The sequence below is a fragment of the Podarcis vaucheri genome, assembly GCF_965113315.1.
Source record: "Podarcis vaucheri genome assembly, chromosome: 7".
In the NCBI taxonomy this organism is placed as follows: domain Eukaryota; kingdom Metazoa; phylum Chordata; class Lepidosauria; order Squamata; family Lacertidae; genus Podarcis; species Podarcis vaucheri.
In genome coordinates, this window is record NC_138765.1 from 42,751,013 (window position 1) to 42,771,021 (window position 20,009).

The 20,009-nt window shown below is 41.1% G+C and overlaps 1 protein-coding gene across 1 annotated transcript in view; it reads left to right on the forward strand.

Annotated features, from left to right (window-relative positions):
- The window catches only part of MBTPS1 (membrane bound transcription factor peptidase, site 1), a 31,034-nt gene that overhangs the window by 7,919 nt on the left and 3,106 nt on the right, over positions 1 to 20,009 (forward strand). The window contains exons 6-20 of the mRNA XM_082232283.1: positions 1,281 to 1,390; positions 1,742 to 1,858; positions 3,112 to 3,179; positions 3,671 to 3,773; positions 4,791 to 4,942; positions 7,011 to 7,172; positions 8,708 to 8,852; positions 9,789 to 9,977; positions 11,273 to 11,445; positions 12,382 to 12,497; positions 12,959 to 13,115; positions 13,994 to 14,118; positions 15,158 to 15,235; positions 16,690 to 16,830; positions 19,255 to 19,386. Of these exons, the coding sequence (XP_082088409.1) occupies positions 1,281 to 1,390; positions 1,742 to 1,858; positions 3,112 to 3,179; positions 3,671 to 3,773; positions 4,791 to 4,942; positions 7,011 to 7,172; positions 8,708 to 8,852; positions 9,789 to 9,977; positions 11,273 to 11,445; positions 12,382 to 12,497; positions 12,959 to 13,115; positions 13,994 to 14,118; positions 15,158 to 15,235; positions 16,690 to 16,830; positions 19,255 to 19,386 (1,968 nt within the window). The remainder of the gene's footprint in view (positions 1 to 1,280; positions 1,391 to 1,741; positions 1,859 to 3,111; positions 3,180 to 3,670; positions 3,774 to 4,790; positions 4,943 to 7,010; positions 7,173 to 8,707; positions 8,853 to 9,788; positions 9,978 to 11,272; positions 11,446 to 12,381; positions 12,498 to 12,958; positions 13,116 to 13,993; positions 14,119 to 15,157; positions 15,236 to 16,689; positions 16,831 to 19,254; positions 19,387 to 20,009) is intronic.

The following is a 20,009-nucleotide window of genomic DNA, read 5'->3' on the forward strand; positions in this document are numbered from 1 at the left end:
GTCAGTGGTCCAAATCCCCGCGACAGGGTGAGCTCCCGTTTGTTGGTCCCTGCTCTGCCAACCTAGCAGTTTGAAAGCACGTCAAAGTAAATGTGCAAGTAGATAAATAGGTACCGCTCTGGCGGGAAGGTAAACAGCATTTCCGTGCGCTGCTCTGGTTCGCCAGAAGCGGCTTAGTCATGCTGGCCACATGACCTGGAAAGCTGTTTGCGGACAAACACCGGCTCCCTCGGCCAGTAAAGCGAGATGAGCGCCACAACCCCAGAGTCGGTCATGACTGGACCTAATGGTCAGGGGTCCCTTTACCTTTACAAGTCATTTTCCAGCCGTCAAAGCGGGCCTTGGAGGCATGTGATCCAGTACATTATTATAATTCAAGAAACATTTAAACCAAACTGTTACAAATGCAGCACATGGTAAAAATTGTGAATTTACTCCAGCTCAACATCACTTCATGTGGCACATGCACCTCTGTCCTCTGCCAGTTCTTCTGCAACTTTCCCTTAATGTCAGTTGAATTAAGTCCCAAGTGCATTTAGGAGCACAATATAAATGCTTACTTGGAGGTGCCATTTAAACATGCCACTTCTAAATCAGCAACCCTGACCTAGAGGCTGTTTTGTACCTGTGGGTGCTCCAATGTGTACATATCGTTCCTGTGCATAAAATGGCTCACAGCCATATTGGGGAGTGTTCTGCAAACTCATCCCCATTATAGGAATCAGAGTGCTTATGAAACCATGGATTGGGATCACAATATTCTAGGCGGGTTAATCTTATTGCATACAGAAAGAGTTTCCTTGTCACATTTAAAATTGCACACCTGGTCATTGCTTGTTTATTATTCATTGTGGCATCCGTGTATGAAGTGCTTTACAGGGCAACATGAGAAGCATCCCTTCTCTGAGGAACTTTATAATCTAACGGAGGAGAGACTGCAAAAGCACATAAGAAGAAGCCTGCTGGGATCAGGCCAAAGCCCCATCTAATCCAACATCCTATTCTCCCAAAGGCCAACCTTTTGCTTATGGGAAGCCTCCTAATAGGACCATATTCAGGGGCATACTGTCTCCTGACAGCGAGGTAGAACACACCCATCCTGTCTAGTAACCACTGAATTTGTGGTTTTCCTCCATGAATTTCCTCCATGAATTTGTCAAGTCTTTTAAAGAAGGAGAGGCTGTGTTAAAAAGGAATCGCTGAGGAAATGCAGCTGAAATATCTGTAAAAGCGATGTAGTGTTTTGAGCTTTATTTTAAAGCATTGTTTATGTTCAACAGGTCTGGGTCATGGGACTTTTGTAGCAGGTGTGATTGCTAGCATGAGAGAATGCCAGGGATTTGCTCCAGACTCAGAACTGCACATATTTAGAGTCTTCACTAACAATCAGGTATGCTGCCTCAGATAACATCAATGCAAGTTTTGTAAGATAAGATGCTACATTATGCATGCTGTTCAGTTTGGTAACTACTGAAGACTTTCAATCTAGAACATTCAGATTAACATATTTTGAAATCACCTACAGCAATTCTCAAAGGTTTTGTTTTTATTATGCAATTAACTCGAGTTGTGTTTTAAAAGCAAAATTGTGGCTTTATAAAGTAATAATTGAGAATGCTAAGAGATATGTGAGATTTTTTAGGTTGTGAAGTGGTTTTTTTGGGGGGCGGAACTCTGTTGTTAAAAATGTTTTCATTTCTTACAGTGCTTGGTGTTTTAAACAAGTTTCCCTCCTAAATAGGTCTCATACACATCTTGGTTTCTGGATGCCTTTAACTATGCGATCTTGAAGAAGATAGATGTATTAAACCTTAGCATTGGAGGTCCCGACTTCATGGATCATCCCTTTGTCGACAAGGTATGTGTGAAGTGGAGGAAAGGCCTGGGTAGCATCCGATTGTGGCTTTTGTAAATTTATCCTGCGCCTTTGAAGCATTCGGGTTAATTTTGTAGTGCCTTTACAAGTATTACTGTACAGTAATACCTCTGCGAATGTCCGCTCGTCTAGCGTCCATTCTGGTGAACGTCCGCGGCAAACCCAGAAGTGCTGGAACGGGTTGCTTCTGGGTTTGCGGCTCGCTCATGTGCAGAAACGCAAACCGCTCCGTGCGCAGACATGGCACTTTGCCCTGCATCCTTTTCGGCTAGAGACCTGGGCTCCGGAGCGGATGCCAGATGCAAAACAAGGTACGACTGTATAAGCATTGCAGAATAATCCCGAGTAGCCCTTCTGCAAATGGAATGGCTCCTACTATTCACATAAAAAAGACTCCTCCCTCCTTTGCTGTCCTAGAGGTTCACCCTAGCCCCTGAAACAGATTTTGTAGGTAGGTTCAGGAGGCTGCTCAGAAAAGAAGAAAAATGGGGTCTTAGGATGTACACTATTATCTTTGCAGCCATGCTTTCTCTAAGGAATATTCAAAATAGGTCAGGGTTCACATGATCAAATGCTCCTCCTCCAACCAACAGATCCTTCTGCAGTGGAAACTGTCATGTCACAGAGGAGTTTATCCCATCCATTTTTCTGTGTGGAAATACTAGGTTTCTTTGGAAGAGAGTTACCCACCTTCAGTGGTGCCGTCTAAACAGAAGTTGATTATGTCAGTGAGAACTGTGGCTTAAAGGCTGCTTGAGTTAGCACTAATAAATTTATATGTGGGCCTCAATGTGGCATTGGAACAGCAGGAATTTATTTCACATTTCCTCCAGGCAGCTTGTGTTACAATAGTGAGATTTTGGAAAGATTTAAATTTAAGGATGTGGTTATTGACAATACTCTTTTACAGCAATCTGGTATCCATTTGTTGAGTTCATTAATTCCAATTCAGTATCGATTTGTGTAGTTACTTTGAATTTTAGGTCACAAAATGGGTCTCTCCCTCTTCCCTCCCCCCTCTCTCTGTAGGGGCATCTAACCAGGTTTTGCTTTGTTTTCATTGTTAGCATATCCTGAGAGATACAAGCAGGTACCTCCTAGTATGTTACTGATTGGTTTCTGAGACTCTCAGGGAGGGGGCTATTCGTTTGTAATTCTGGGTTGTAAAGATTGTGATATATCATCATCATCACTTGTTAATATGTTTCAGCAATCTGAGTTTCTTAATTTTCCAGGTATGGGAGCTGACAGCCAACAATGTGATCATGGTCTCTGCTATTGGAAATGATGGCCCTTTATATGGGTAAGTGCCAATGATGTGTTCTTTCAAAGTAACATCCACAGATAAAATAACACCTTTTCCCTTCAGAAAAAAATGTAAAAAGTTGGTTTTGTTTCTATGGCAACAGAGCTCATTCTGATGACAGGTACTTAGCAAGGCAGGTAAGGTTTAACAAAGTGGCTTAACAAACATTTTATGATTGTATATTTTATTGTTGCAACCGATCCTAGGACCTTTTAGGAAAGGGTAGGAAGGAAATCTAATAAAATAAATAATATATGTTTTATAAGACCTTGTGTCCGACTCCTTGATTCTAAATCTTGGTTGAAATCGCTGCTCAGCTGTGAAGCTCACTAGGTGATCAAGGCCTGTTCTCTTATGTCTCTCTCTCATACCTGGGAGGATTAAGTAAAAGGGTGGGAAACAGAACTATGTAGATTTGCCCTCATCTTCTTGTACAAAGCTGAGGTTGTACAGGGCTGTGATAAATAACAATACAATACTAATTTCAGCACACTCAACAATCCTGCTGACCAGATGGATGTGATTGGAGTAGGTGGCATTGACTTTGAAGATAACATTGCTCGGTTCTCATCAAGAGGAATGACCACTTGGGTAAGCATCTTCAAGCATGAGCAGCTTTTGGAAGCATGCAAGACCTACCTGTTCGGTGCAGGGTTAAGACAGGAAACGCTGTGGGAACTTACTCAATCTGGATTGGCTTTTACTTAGCTTTGCTAATTTTCCAGTCCTGCCTCCTTTTATTCCTTGACTTGAGTCTTTGGGATTGCCTATAAATTTAAATAAGGAAATTCGCATTAAAAATAAATAAATCAGTATAACCAGAAAAATCAGAATAATGGTTAGGGCCCATTATTCGTAAGTAGGAAATTGTTCATCATTATTATTATGGGAAAGTTTTATATGCAAAGATGCTGAGAGACACAGTGCATTGTGACTGAATAAATTTACTCATGATGATGTTGCACCAGCAGTAATGAATTGAGTGCATTTATAGTAATTTCAGTCCTCTAGTGTCAGAAGAGCAAGAAACCCACTGTTTTTGCATCTTCATGTTTTAATTCAAAAATACAAAGTTGTTTATAAAAATGTTTGTATACATAGACAACATCAAACATAAAAATAAATTCAACAAGCAGAATCTTTCTCTGTTAAGTTTCAAAACCATCTTGTTGATGATGCATACGACACATTAATACTACAGTAACATCTCAAGCACCCCAAAGTTACTTTTTGATTCAGGAAGTAGACAGTTTCCCCTGCAATATTCAAACAATAGTTTTCAAGTTAGTAAAAAATCTTGCTGTTGTCCTTTCTTTTCTGTTTTCTGATATCAGCAGCAGTGAGTGTGTGTGGTGGGTGTATAGTAACATTCAACAAAAAGCATTGGCAATCATCTCAGAATCTGAAAAATTGTGGCCGATGCTGAGTTTATAAAAGAACAGCAAGATTTTTGCCTGTTGTGTTGGAGCAAGCTTTGCCCACCTGATGACCTCCAGATGTTTTTATCTGCAGCTGTGCTGGCTGAGGGTTGCTGTGCAAAACATCTGGAGGATACCAAGTTGGCAAAAGCTGTATAAATAACAGAAATTCTTTTGTTTTCCTCCCAAGGAACTGCCTGGAGGTTATGGCAGAGTCAAGCCCGACATCGTTACTTACGGCTCCGGAGTAAGAGGTTCTGGCATGAAGGGCGGATGCCGCTCTCTTTCTGGGACCAGTGTGGCCTCACCTGTGGTGGCAGGTGCTGTCACCCTGCTAGTAAGGTAAGTACTCAGTGAGAATGCAAACACCACAAAGGTTTACTTAAATAAAGCTGAATTGGCTTAGCGCAGGGACCAACAGCTTTTGGGGGCCTATGAGTACATATGCAAACTGAAGAAACTGCTGTGGGTAGCACATGGAAGCATACCACAAGTTTTTCTGCTGGCTAACATAGGATGCTATTTCCACATACAATTTCAGTGGGGGGAGTGGGAAGCCTGTGGGGACCAGGGAAGGCCTCTGTGGGCACATGTGTGCTTGTGGGTATCACGTTGGCTAGTCCCGGTTTAGGATCAGTTAGCCTCAGTTAGCCATGAAAAGCACCCCCCGTCCCCGGAAGCTGTTCTGGAAACACAGCATGCTCTGGGATTTCAGAGTAAGCAGAGTTTGCAAGCAAAGTGACTTACTTGATGTTGCTGTGAGTTAGTGGCTGAAGGGAGATTTGAACTGAGGATATTCTGGCTCCACAGGTTTCAAGTTCAAAGGATACCTGTAGCTTTATCAGTTTTAAGAAATTGTTACAATCAATATAAAAGCGCTTCATTAGACTAATAGTTGTTTAATCAGTGTCCTACTTCAAGGAAGCTTATTGCATGAATTGATCACCCATTTCCTGCGTTGTCCTATGAATTTGGAATTGTTTTGTTAAAAAATTAACAGGCTTGGTTGTTGCATCTAACATTCCTACCATCTTATATTCTTTCATAACAACATTTTAAAATTTGAAGTAGCTAAAAAAATCTGCTCTTTCTGCGACCTTCATTTTACTGAGAGAAGCTTTGATGCTTTAGGGGCAGCATTTCTTAGCCTATGAGTCACAACCTGAAAATAAGTTGCAAAACTTGCGCAAGTTGGCCACAGACCACAAATAATTATCGATGTTAATCCTTAACTGGTATAATGATACCTTTCCCAACTTTTGTTTCATTGCTATATTAAAATGCTGTGTTTGTCACTTGTAACCAAGCATCTGAAAAGACTCAAGAACTGTTCTGTGGTGGCTGGCAGCAGATCCGATGACGGTTTGCCACAAGGTGCTCATGCAGGGAGTTGTTTTCAGCAACTGTTAACTGCTTGCCTCTGACACACAGGCACCTGCACAACAGAGGCGAGCAGTAATAGTCACTCAAAACAATTCCCTGTACGAGCATCTTGTGGCAAACCATCACCGGATCTGCCAGGGCTAGTTAATAGTTAAGGCAAAGGTGATTTGGCATTTGCTTTGTCAAAATTTTGTCAACTGCTTTTCTGCTGAAGAAAAGTTAGAATGCATTCGCAAACCATTTGCAATGATGCCATGAAGTTGTCCTTGAACTTTTTAAAATGTCATGTGATTGGGTCCTCAAAAATAATTTGTTGGAAGTAAGGTTTTCTGAATGTTGGCTTCATGTTACCAAAATTACTCCATTATTACTGAGTATCCTGAACTTGATAATGAAGCAATGCCTGTGCTGCTGATATTTGGTGGTACATATGTTTGTGAGATAGACTTTTCAGCAGTGACTGCTATGACGGCAAAATACAGAAGCAGGCTGCATCATTATCTGAGACTATGTCTTAATATCATCAAACACCACTTGTGGGTTGCCGTACCAAAAGGTTGGGAACCATTGCTGTAGGGAACAAGATAGCCAAATCTGGGTTTAAAAATTCTACATTTGTATTCAGATGGATTTACTTCTGAGTAATATGCATAGGATTGGAATGTAGAACAAAATTGTCTGAGCCCTGGTAGAAGCTGTATTATGTATTTATATTTATTCTAAAATTTGTACTTCAATTTTCTGTGCCAATGTGCAGTCCAATTCAGTGGTACTCTGTTAGCATTGGTGAATTATTCCTGGGGTAGTAAATAAGACGGCAAAATTTTAAGTACTTTTTGTGTGTGTGTTTAAGAGAAGGTACTATTTATACCAATTTCTTCAGTGTTTACTTCAGAAAAATGTATTAGAAAAGGTTGCAGTAATAAAAGAAATTATTACAACAAGGCTGTGATTCATTTTTAACTTCAGCTTGACTTGATTGATGCCAGGACAATAGTATAACATTACAACTATTTCTCATTTTTAGCACAGTCCAGAAGCGTGAAATGGTGAATCCAGCTAGTATGAAACAGGCCCTTATTGCATCCGCACGACGACTTCCTGGGGTCAACATGTTTGAGCAAGGGCATGGCAAACTTGATCTTCTCAGAGCCTACCAGATTCTCAATAGTTATAAACCACAGGCCAGGTAAGACTCTATGCATGGTTTAATAACTCAAAGTAAACCTTTTTTTGTGTTATGTTATGAAATATATATTGATCCAAAAATGCATTGGCACAGCCAAGATAACTTAAACTGACTTCAGCTTTTTTCAATCTCTGAACTTCTTTTGTGATTAAGCGAAGGTTTTGCTATTTTATTTGTTTGTGAGCACTTTTAACCCACATCTCACTGAAAAGGATTATCCAGGGATTTTTGGTTTTTGTTTTTAAAAAATGTAGAGGCAATTAAAACAGTTCCTGCCCTCAGACTTGCAATCAAAAACTCACAACACAAAAGAGTAAAAAAGTAATAGGGACGGAAGGGTTGTGGTGGTGGTAAATAATCACAGGCACCAATTCTTAAATAGTTCTTATAATGACCAGTTATTATGAAAGCAGTTTAGGGACTGGAGGAGCTTGATAGAGCTGGTCTTGCAGGAGAGCTGATGGGATGGCCCTGCTTCTCATCTCTTCACAGCTGCAGCCTGCTGTAATAGCTGCTACCGAAAGCCTGATGGAGCTGGTTTCAGTAGTTTACACTTGCCTAATTAGGTTTGCTTAAGGCAAACCTTAGAGCTCATTAAAAATGCAAATTATTTATCTGTTTAACAAAATATATGTCCTGCTTGATTGTAAGAAAATCTCCAAGCAGTTTACAAAAAACATTTATTATCAAGATTGTAAGACTGCAGGCAAGGCCTGTGATTTTTAACGGTTATACAGTGCTTAGTCCCTTTGGCACTTTAAATACAAAACAGCAAAAGAATGAGCTATGCTTGTGTATGGTTGAGGCTATCATATTCTCAACTGTGGTCAAGAGCTGGAGGTGCATTTTGCTGTGCAAATTGACACCCTGGCAAGTTGTCCAGCATCATGATACAGTAGCTTTGGGCTGGGGGACCATTGCTGATGGTGATGCCTGCTAGGACTCGCCACTGATAGTGACACATGTTGAGGTCTCTGCCTTCAGGATTCCAGAGGCCACCATTGTAGCCACCATCTTAGTTTTCCCAAAATGAATGCCCTGGAAGTCCCATCATTCTGTATCATTGATAGACAAGCATTGCATCAAACAGTAGTATTTGATAAGAGCAGGAAAAGGATGCATATGTGATTTGGATAACACATGATTGAGTACTGGAAACACAGTTGAGTGTACAGTAAATGGGAGTGTGAACATGGTCTATGCCTTTTGCACCTAGTTCTGGCAAGTAGATCTTGGGGTTCTAGTAAAAAACAAAATAGTTTCAAGAAGCCAGAGGTCTGTCCACCCCTGTACTAAACAGTCTTCTCCATTCATTTATGCTTTAAAAGAATGTGTATTGCTATTATTTCCATGACGGTATTGATTCAAAATAATACGAGCATCTTTGACTCTGCCTGGTGTATTTACAATTTCAATTTTAGTTTTTAAAGTCTGGGATTTAATGGAGAAGATTAAAACACTGGTCTTTTAGGCTCAAAGCATGTTTATTTATTTACTGTATTTATGCATGTATTCATTTTTTCCTGACTGTTTAGTTTGAGTCCGAGCTACATCGACTTGACGGAATGCCCTTACATGTGGCCATACTGCTCCCAACCTATCTACTATGGAGGCATGCCAACAATTGTGAACGTTACTATCCTTAATGGAATGGGAGTCACTGGAAGAATCGTAGACAAGGTAGACTTTGAAAGAGTTGAACCTTATTCTACAGAATGTTAGCTTCTCTTTCCTCCTGTAGATGAGATGTTTTGAGAAGACCTGATCCTAAATATTTGCATCCCATTGAAACTTAAGTCGATTCACCCTCATTCAATTTTATACAAGAAATTTCAAAATCTGCTGTTAGGATAACATGACAATTAATTTTTGAGAACACTTAAGTGGTTTGATGAATGCAGCAACATGGGGCTGTAACCAGCATTCTCTGTCTGCTGGCATAAAGCCTCTTGAGCTAGAGGACAGTTGAGATTTTGTATTGCACAAGAGAGGAATCATTAATGCTGTTGCACAACAGATTCCACAATATATTGCACAACAAAGTTACCAGCAACCTGCTTGTGCATTCTTTAGCACAACAGTGTTCTAGCGCAGAACATTTTGCCATCATATATCCCTAAATGGCTTTAACTTTGTGCTAATTGGGTACATGATTCCATGTTTTTATATTGTAAGCTTTCAGCATAAGCATTTTAAGGTAGGGGACAGGAAGACCAGCAGTCTGCCTTACTGTTGCATCCAGTTCTGATGGAATGCTTCCACTACACTCTGGAAAGTGGCAAAGTATATCAAAATACTGTGTGTAGTTCCTGATCATCATGTAGCTCTCCCTCATGCCTGTGCCTCCAGGATGCCATAAAAGGGCTCTCCAGTCCACCTTTGTTAACCTGCAGGTCAAAGGTGATGTCATTCCTATTTAGTAAGGAAGAGCAGATCCAGAAAATGCATTGCTGAGTTTTCTTGAGTGCTGCCCATGGAAGTGGCACTTTATTCATCCAGTGTTCTGATGAACAAAATGCGTTACACAGACATCAATAGGGATCATGCTAGTTCAGAGTCATAATTATATATCCATCAGTGTTTTAACCAAGCCACGTTTTGTTTTGTGTTATCTAGCCCGACTGGCAGCCCTATTTACCACAGAATGGAGATTACATTGAGGTGGCTTTCTCCTATTCCCCCGTTTTATGGCCTTGGTCAGGGTACCTAGCAATTTCTATTTCTGTCGCAAAGAAAGCAGCCTCATGGGAAGGCATTGCACAAGGACACGTCATGATCACTGTTTCTTCTCCGGCCGAAAATGAGGTATTTCTTACTTTGCTGTTTATTAAGCCATAATCTGCTGCTGTTTACCCTAGCACAGTGTGGCACATGACTGAGCAAAAAAAAATGCTACTAGGAGAGAAACACATGCCAGTAATATAACTTTAGCATCCCTTATTGATACAGCAACATGCAATGTAGCTAGATAGTTGAATTAGGGTGCTTAAAGATTAAACAAAAGGCAAGTGTGTTCTCTTCCAGAATTCTGAAGGTTGTGACTCTGCTAGACCATGTGCTTTTCTTAGACCAGCAGCAGGAAACACATAGTCCAGGTGCCAGTTGCAGCCCTCCCAGCCTTCTGTCATGCAGGACTCTCTTTTGCCCATACACTGTTTCTCAGCCACACCCACTCACCCCAGACCACACCTCTCACCTGCTTCACACACCCCTTGCATGTTTTTGCTTGGCTGGATTATGTCATTGAACTTTGATAAAGCCCCTTGCTTGCCTGGATAAAGGATGGAGGATAGAGAGGGGTGAGTGTGTGTACACAAACTAGTCTGCTGCAGAAAGGTAAAATGGACCTTCATTGCTCTGCTGAGTTTTGTGTATAGCTCTGACATGCCCTCCTGGAAGGTTGATCAAAAAAGGTTCCTCACCCAGTCTGTGGTTGTTTTCATAAATGCTTTTGTTAATTCATACCAAGTGGGGCTGGCCTTGAGATCTAAACCTACTGGGCATATTGATGTATGTTAGGGGTGTGGGCACCAACAACAAAGGAACAAAACAGCATCATCTAGCTTTAAAGTCCATGGGACCCAAAGGAGTTCTTTAGTCTTGCCCAGGTACTTTGGACACACTTTGTGTGACTCTTGAAGATTTCTTCTCTGGACAGCTGATGATCTCTTCTTACAAGCTGATTTTGAACACAAAATCCATCCTTTCAGTACATGGCATAAACACTGTTTGGAAAATACAAGCACAAAATCTGAAATAGTTCAGCGTCTGTATCTGGCCTTTTGTCCAAGGAGGTTGGAGTGGTGCTGTAGTCTTGGAGCGGCCTTGCAAAATAGGCAAGGTTGAGAGAGTGACCTGGCTAGTGTCACCTGGTGAGCCTTGTGGCTTACTGGGGTTTTTAAGCTGTATTTTCCGTATTCAACCCACTACACCACAGTATTATACTGTGAGATTGTGAGGGTGGGGTAAGGGATGGGATGGAATGTATTTAAATGACAGCTTTAAAAAATATTTATCAGTTGAATGTTCTGTAGTTTGGATTTTGTTTGGGGGAGCATTCTGCGGTACAACAGGCTCCTTTTTGTTTCTACTTCTTTCAGTCGAAGGCTGGTGCTGAACAGACTTCAACCGTGAAACTCCCAATAAAAGTGAAAGTTATCCCGACACCCCCACGTAGTAAGCGTGTCCTCTGGGATCAATATCACAATCTCCGCTATCCACCAGGATATTTTCCAAGGGATAATTTGAGGATGAAGAATGATCCCTTAGACTGGTGTGTGTTTTGTGCATTGCTGACCATTACTACTGTTTGAAATTGTTTTTAATACTGTGACCCACTCTGGAACCTTAGGGTAAAGGGTGGATAATTGGTGATGATGATGATGATACTGGCATGTAATAACATTGACAAAATAGGAAATACAATTCCGTTTTCAAGATAACATGGAGATTTGTCTTATCTTCTGTAGTTTAAGGGAAATTATAAACTCGGGTCTGACATTCCATGAAAATCTGGTTCATTCACAAATTGCAGTATTTAATCCTAGCTTAGAAAGAAAATAGGTCTTTGTCATTGTGACAGTAATAGAGGTAAACTACATCCTCAAATTAATGACTTGTGTAATTTGCCTTTTCCGTTTTTGTCCTCCCCAAAATATATCCTAAAAATAAATCCCTATTGGGATTTGTTCTGCTTTAAGCAAGATATAAAGTCATTGAACATGTGGTCTGGTTTACACATGACGCTAAGCCATGACGCTAAGCTGTTGCACAAACCCCCAAGCCATATATCTCACTGTCTCAGCTTTGCAACCCAAATGCTTTGGCCTTCTGAATGTTTCCTTAAACTCTGGTAAATGCCTCTTGTTTTTCTGATGAAAAATACAGAGGGGTATGCATGGAAACCAGCCTACTGTACAAATGTAGTTTTTTCTTTGGCCCTGTCCACTGCAGCCCTTGGAAGAAAATGTGGCCTTCAGGATAAAACAGCCCCCCTCACCTTCATACCTTGTGAAAAAAAATTTGTAGTTTATTATATGCACACAGTATTTCAAATTATATTCCTTCTTATCTGCTATTGGTCCTGAACCACAAGTGATAGGTTTTGTCCATAAACTGTGCACATATATTGCTTTAAGATACCAAAACCCTTAGAAAGTATTATGACAAGAAAATCAGTTTACATACTTCACTTGGTTTATCTTCTTAGGAATGGTGACCACATCCACACAAACTTCAGGGATATGTACCAACATCTGAGAAGTATGGGGTATTTCGTTGAAGTTCTCGGTTCACCTTTCACCTGTTTCGATGCCAGTCAGTATGGTAAGTAATTGTGAGCTTGCTTTTTATATATCAAAGCAGTTTTGGGGAGGCGAGCTTGTCCAAGCTCTCAAATTGAGGATGGGATGGCCAAAGAAATATGTAAGGCCAAAACAGGAGAGGAGCCAAATGGAGGCTGCTGGTTTCCTTAAGCCAGAGGAAAATCACCATATGAGACTTGGGAGTGAGAGGAGAGGAGGTAGGCCTGGCCAAAGCTGCTTGAAAAGGGGCACAGAAGCCAAGAAAGGGGGATAAATCTGACTGTCTTTAGTCAAAGAGAGAACCCAGTATTACAGCAGAGAAAGGACAGGGTGTGAATCACTGGCTATCTGCTCTCGGAGGCAAAAACTTGGGCCAAGCATTGTTCTGTCTCCCTTCATAAAAAGGTCTGGGAGCAAGCAAGGGGCAAAGTGATGTTGGGCAGGTTTTTGTCATTCTGAATTGTTGTTCCCCTTTTCCTGCAGGGACCTTATTGATGGTGGACAGTGAGGAAGAGTATTTTCCAGAAGAAATAACTAAACTGAGGAGGGATGTTGACAATGGACTGTCACTCATAATATTCAGTGACTGGTACAACACCTCAGTGATGAGGAAAGTCAAGTTTTATGATGAAAACACAAGGTATGGATATTCAGGAACTGGCCAGATTGAATCCATTGCCTGCTGTATCCTATATTTTCCTTTATACAACTCACCTAGAGGTAGATTTTTTATTTCAGAATTTTCTAGATGGTCAGTCAGAGGATTTCAAAATCAAGTGGTTGTTGTCTGATGTAGTTTGTTACTTGTAGGGGAGCTTTAAAATGTTAGTACAAAATTGAAAAACTTAAATCGATCTAAATATTTAAGTGGCTCAGGACCGCAATACCTCAAGGACTGCCTCCATCCATATGAAGCAACCTGGACCCTGTAATCATCATTTAAGGCCCTTCTTTGTGTCCCTTCTTTGCGATAGGTCTGGAGGGTGGCAACACAAGAATGGGCTTTTTCTGTGATGGCTCCCTGTTTGTGGAATGCTCTCCCCAGGGAGACTCGCCTGGTGCCTTAGTTACATATCTTTAAGTGCCAGGCAAAAACATTCCTGTTTTCCCAGGCCTTTGGCTAATTAAATGAATTCATGAAATATTGTTTTGTTCATAAACTGGTGGGGGACTTATTTTTGTTTTGTTATTATGGTATGTATTTTTGTGTTTTTATATTGCAAACCACCCTGTGTTCTTTGGATGAAGGGCAATATAGAAGTTTAATCAACAATAATAATAAATTTCAGCTGTTTTTCTTTTTTTAAAAAGAGGCCTAGGCAAACTTATTCAATCATTGGCAGATGCGCATGGAATATTGTAAAACCTCTGCATATCTGAGGCTTCTCCAAATAGGAATCCTGTTGTCTTTGGTGATTACTGTGTCAGCATGGGTCGTGGCAGTTCAAATTTACCCACCAAAGAAATGATAGTGTTTTCTGGGTTGTGATAACTTGCCTTGTGGTGATGCATTTGTAGGCAATGGTGGATGCCTGATACTGGGGGAGCTAATATTCCAGCTCTGAATGATCTTCTCTCCGTGTGGGGCATGGCCTTTAGTGACGGGCTGTATGAAGGGGATTTTACCATGGCAAGTCATGAAAGTAAGTCAACTGGGTGTCTTATTTATTTATTGCATTTATATGCCACCAGTCCGCCAAGACACAATTTTAAAATACTAAAATAAATAATACAGAAAGTAAAGTTCACACACGGGCGGCGGGGTGGGTAGGGTAGGTAGAGGACAGTGTAACTGGGACGGGCCCTGATATCTCTGCTTGCTTGCCTCACTCTCCTCCTCACGGGGTTGATGGTGTCCATTCGCCCTGTGTAGTTTGACCCAAGCAGGTTCTCTTTTCCCTTACCACAGGACTGATGGACAGGATGTTTGCAGAGGAGGCCACCTTGATAGCTCCACCACTCTCAGAAGCTATTGTGGGTGGTGGCCTGGGAGTGTACATTGTTTTTGCCAGCCCTTAAGTTGTGGGATTCCATTCCCACAGAGGTGCATTTGATACCTTAATTGTACAGTGTTCAGTGTATGTACCTCTTTACCTTGGCCTTCAACACTGGAGATATCTATATCCACACACACAGAGAGAGAGACTCATTTATATGAATGACCCACACTAGTTGTGATTGTAATTTGTTTTAAGCTATTTTAATGCAGTATTTTTATTTCTGTAACCCACCCTGGGACCTTCTTGCGAAGAGCGGGTAATAGATATAATAACAAGAACAAGAGCAGTAACTAATAATAGCAGTGGGAATAGTGAGGCAGACAAGGGAGTTGGAGTCTGTGAGATGTTTTGCCAGATTGGGATCTTGAAAGGATACCTGTGTCTTTTAAGATATATATTGAAGGGAGAATTGCACCTGGTTCAAAGTCTGTTGTTACTGCAGCCCTGTAATGGAAAAAGCTGTGGCTAGTAACAGATCTTCTTTTGCAACTTTTAGGCTTCAATCCTGTATGCACGTGTATAAGGAACATGCAAGAGCTTTCTCAGCATAGGTCCAAAAGCTATTAAAAGGGTAGTGTGGCTGGGTTGGGTGGCTGATTTGAATCCACCAGTCAAATTATGGCTGCAAGATTGTAGTTATCACCTAGAATTGGTGAATTGCTCCCTTTTTTATTATTTGCAGTGAACTACGCCTCCGGATGTAGTATTGCAAAGTTTCCAGAAGATGGCATTGTGATTGCACAGACCTTTAAGGATCAAGGTACAGAGCTGCATCTCATTTCATATTCCTCCTAGGTAGGCATGGAATTACGGTTCATTGTATAATTTAACTTCCAGCAGCCCTTTTGGGCACGACGAGGGTTAACTTTTCACTTAATTTTTCAAGTAAAATAAAAGCAAAGAGCCACTTTCCATGCTAATCTTTGTTCATCCAAAGTGTCCAAAAGTGTTGCACTGGGAAGGCTTACAGCCACATCATGGCTCACCACTTTGAAGGTCTAAGTGGCTTCCAAATAACTTTGGGTAAAGTTGTTTGCAAACTTGAATCAGGTGGGTTTCGAGATGTGGATCTCCCAGGAACACTCCCCTGCCCAAAGAGCAGAGCTGGTGAGTATGGGTTTGCTCATGGACAGTAAAGCATGAGAGGCTAGCGTGTGGCTCTTCAGATGCTGTTGAACTACAGCTTCCATCATCCTTGGCTGTTGGTTATGCTGGCTGGGGCTGATGATAGTTGGGGTCTGGCAACATCTAGAGGGCCACAGCACTTAACCCTTGGGCATTATAGGCTTCTTCCTGCCTCCAGCCCTGCATCAGGAGCACTGCTTTGTAAAATCACTGGAGTCTAAAAAGCAACTTGCAGTTTTTCATGAGCAAGAAAAAGAGCTGCTGTTTATTCCATTAATCACTTTTGACCTCTGCTCCCAACACACACGTGTGGCTCTCTTCACGTGTAGCTTTGATACAAGGACTCTGCTACAATTATTTTGATAACAGAGAAAGGACAATGGAAGTCTCTTTTTGGTTTTTTAAAAAATGGTTTCCCCAAATTAGTCTCCTTATCTTCTTTCCTTTTATGCTGAACCATTAACTATGACTGTTGATAAACCAGAAAGTTACAGTTATAATGAAAAATACATTTGCCTTCTTGTGTAGCCATTGCTCGCTGCTCATTATTTCCCCTTATCTTTCACGGAAGCAAAATGAAGAATGATGGCAATTTGGTGGTATTGTATTTGGCTTTTCAGTCCTGTTGCGACCTGTTTAGATCCTGTTTAACCATTTTACAAAGCTCTTGAGAGTTTTAGACAGGGAGTCTTTCCTAAGCCTATCTGGAGGTGCCTGTGAGGATTAAACATGGGACGTTCTGCATTCAAAGCAAATGCTCTACCACTGAGCAATGGGCATTCCCCAACACTCCACATTTCCACTGTAAATCCATTTAAATAAATGTGCATGAGAATTACAACTCTTCTGTCCTTTGGAAGCCATAGGAAATCATTTAAAGTGCAGAGGTGCAGCATTATATAGATGAAGATACATAGGATTAAGGCGATGGGAGAGTTTTCCCATTTTGTTTACACACACACTCCATCCTGTAGAAATGTAATGCGTCTTAAATTTTTTGTTTGAGCCAGTGCTTTTTGACTACCCAGGTTATGCAAGATCATTGGGATATTGCTATTTGACAATTTTCCTTTCCACCCTTTCCTCTAGGTCTTGAAGTTTTAAAGCAGGAAACGGCAATAATAGAAAATGTCCCCATTTTGGGCCTTTTCCAAGTTCCTTCAGAAGGTGGAGGCAGGATCGTTTTGTATGGTGATTCAAATTGCTTGGATGATAGCCACAGGCAGAAAGGTGTGTTGCATTTGCTAAGTAAACATCCCATTACTCGTGTAAGTTAAAGTCTGTTGTCACAATGCCAATGCACAGCGGACAGCCACCCTACCATATGGTACAATGACTTCATATCTGCAGTAGAACAAGTTTAAATACCACCTTCGCTAGTGGCAGGTCTCTTATTGCAAAATCCTATGTATGTCTACTCAGAAGCAAGGGGCAATTAGGTTTACTCCCAGTAATTGGGCACAGGAATGCAGCTTTAGTAGAAGAATTGTTCATGAGTGAGAGAGAGAGAGAAGACAGAAAAGAATCTCAATCTTACTAGCTAGGAAAAAAGATTTACTGAAAAGAGATGATCTGATTTGAGGTGCTTCAAAGTTAATAATTGCAAGATTCCTTGGGATTAGTCATGGAGTGCTATTACTTTTGCATAGCAAATTTGCATAGTAAATTTACAAGCAAATTTTAAAAGAGTAAACCTTGTCTCTAGTGGTTTCCTACCACTTGCCGATTTCTTCTCCCGCTCCAGCTTCCAGACAGAATAACTTCACTCGGACTTGAAAAAAAACCTACTTGAATGCAAAGATGTGGGGGTGGAAAATTCATAGGACCAGAAGATCTAATAGAACCTTCAGAACTATTACTTCTACTGTATTTTCAAACTCTTTACAATTCTGGATGATATTGAAGGCTTGTCGTACTCAGAGTAGACCTATTGTATCCATTGGGTCTACTCCATGTATGACTATGGTTGGAAATTATTTACTGTCCATCTTTCACTTGATGCCTTCAGTTTGCAATTCCTGTGGTTTAGCTTTCATACCAAATATAGGGAATTTAGGGATTTTGATCCCTATAATTAATTGTCAGGTTTCTTACTCACCCTTCATCATAAGGTCCCAAAATATACTACAGCAGTAGAAACAATGCAGTTTAAAACAAAGTATCAGTACAAAAAAGTAAAATAGATCAAAGGCCTGGGAAGAGCTATGTCTTTAGCATACAATGAAAGCTGAATAACGATGGCACAAGGTGCCCCTCTGTTGGGAGGGAATTCCACCACTGTGACAGAGAAAGCCCTCTCCCATGTTACCACCCCTCGAGACACTACTGATCTTAACACCTGCGAAGGTCTGCAGGGAACAGGGTGGTCTTTCGGCCATTTGGGGCCAAAGGCATGGAGGGCTTTGAACATCAGTGTGAGTGCCTTCAGTTGGGCTTGGAAACAAACACCAGGTCAGCATCCAGAGGATGCTGTTAAATTCAACGCTGAGTTCTTTGTATCAGTCAAAGAGGATAGCTTTAAATACAGTATCAGGCGGGCTTTCATGTTGCAAATTGAAAGCAGTACCTCCTGCTGTGACATCAGTGAGCTTAGCTGTGTTTAAAATTCCTCGCATATATGATTTGTAAATCCTAAAAACGTGTCTGACCTCTGTTTTTTTTTAATTAAAAAAAAAATCAAAGGTGAGCATTTCAGTTACATCAGGATTATGCAGATTAACTCCCATTCCCACCAAACAGCTATCCTGGGTGGGAATTGTCAGACAGTGTTTTTTGAACTGTGCTAAAATGGTCTGTGAAGGCTAAACTAGATTTCCAAGAGGCGCAGGTCTCAAAATTTGGCGAGTTAAAATTTCCCCAGCACAGTAGTTTTTGTTCATGCCTAAAAGACACGTGCCTCAAAATAATCTATTTCCAATTTAAAGGCTGAAAACAATTATGATGCCCCTCTGGGCAGCCCTGTTCTGCTGCATTAATAAACATTGCTCTTGTAAACGAAAGCCTTCTTTCTGGCAGCTTAGATTGACTTTATTGCACCATGTCAATTCACATGAAAGAGAGCAAACATTTTATAATTCACTGGGTAGCCATGGATAAGACTTCTCCTTTCACAGGGTTGATGTCGTGAAGGCATAGAAGACAGGCGTTGAGGCTCCATCCCGACAGCTCACTAAGCCATCGTGATGGAAGCTTTAGTGTCTGAACCATCACATTAAACCATTGTTTGTGATTGGCAACACCAGAATCAGAAAATAAGGTTTGAAATGCATTTGCATTTTGAACTAACAACATGGTGATGGCTATTGTTCCACCTCTGAAGGAGCCTGCATTATAGAAATGGGAGTGCTGAGCAGATCAGAGACATGGTTTAAAGCTGCGTCATCCCTGACTCTTGGCCATGCTGCCTGGGACTGATGGGAGTTGAAACCCAGGCTCAGAGCATTCCCCATTCCATTCTTAGTCCCAGCAAAAGAATTGGGCTGAGCTTCAGGAGCATAGCACGGAAAAACAGCAGCAATGCAGTGTCAAGGGAAAACAGGTGGCAGCAGTGGATTTGAAAGAGTCAATCAGTGTAGTTAATGTGTGGAGTTGGTTTGTTTGGCTACTGGGAACTATCAAAACACTCGCTTTTTAATTTTTTTTCTTAAATTCCAGATTGCTTTTGGCTTCTTGATTCTCTTCTTCAATACACATCTTACGGAGTTATGCCACCAAGCCTCAGTCATTCAGAAAACAGACAACGACCTCCAACAGGCATAGGCTATGCTCTTCCAGAGCGAATGGAAGGTGATTTTCATTTGATTTGTGCTGCTACACATGAGCTGTGGTAGTATTTGGCCTGGGAGTGGGGTGGATGATCCCATTGTTATTATTATTTGGACTTATTAGTTGCTTTTTAAAAACAAACAAAAAATGCAAATTCAAAGTGACTTGCAGTGTAATGTACAGTGGTACCTCGGGTTAAGAACTTAATTCATTCCGGAGGTCCATTCTTAACCTGAAACTGTTCTTAACCTGAGGTATCACTTTAGCTAATGGGGCCTCCCGCCGCACGATTTCTGTTCTCATCCTGAAGCAAAGTTCCTAACCCGAGGTACTATTTCTGGGTTAGCGGAGTCTGTAACCTGAAGCGTCCGTAACCCGAGGTACCACTGTAATACAAAAATCAAAACCGCTATAAAGCTAAAAACACTTAATATACATAGAAAGCAGTCTAGCATTCCACACACTAAGAGGTTGTAGTGTCTAAAAATATCTTAAGGCCAATAATCTGGCTGGGGGAAAAAAGTTGTTGCCTGGCCTGGTGCCTAAATGTAGCCAGCAGTGGACCCAGGCAGGTCTCCCCAAGGAGACCATTCCATAAGTGGGAGATTTACCACTGAAAAGGCCCATTCTCATGTTGCCGGCTT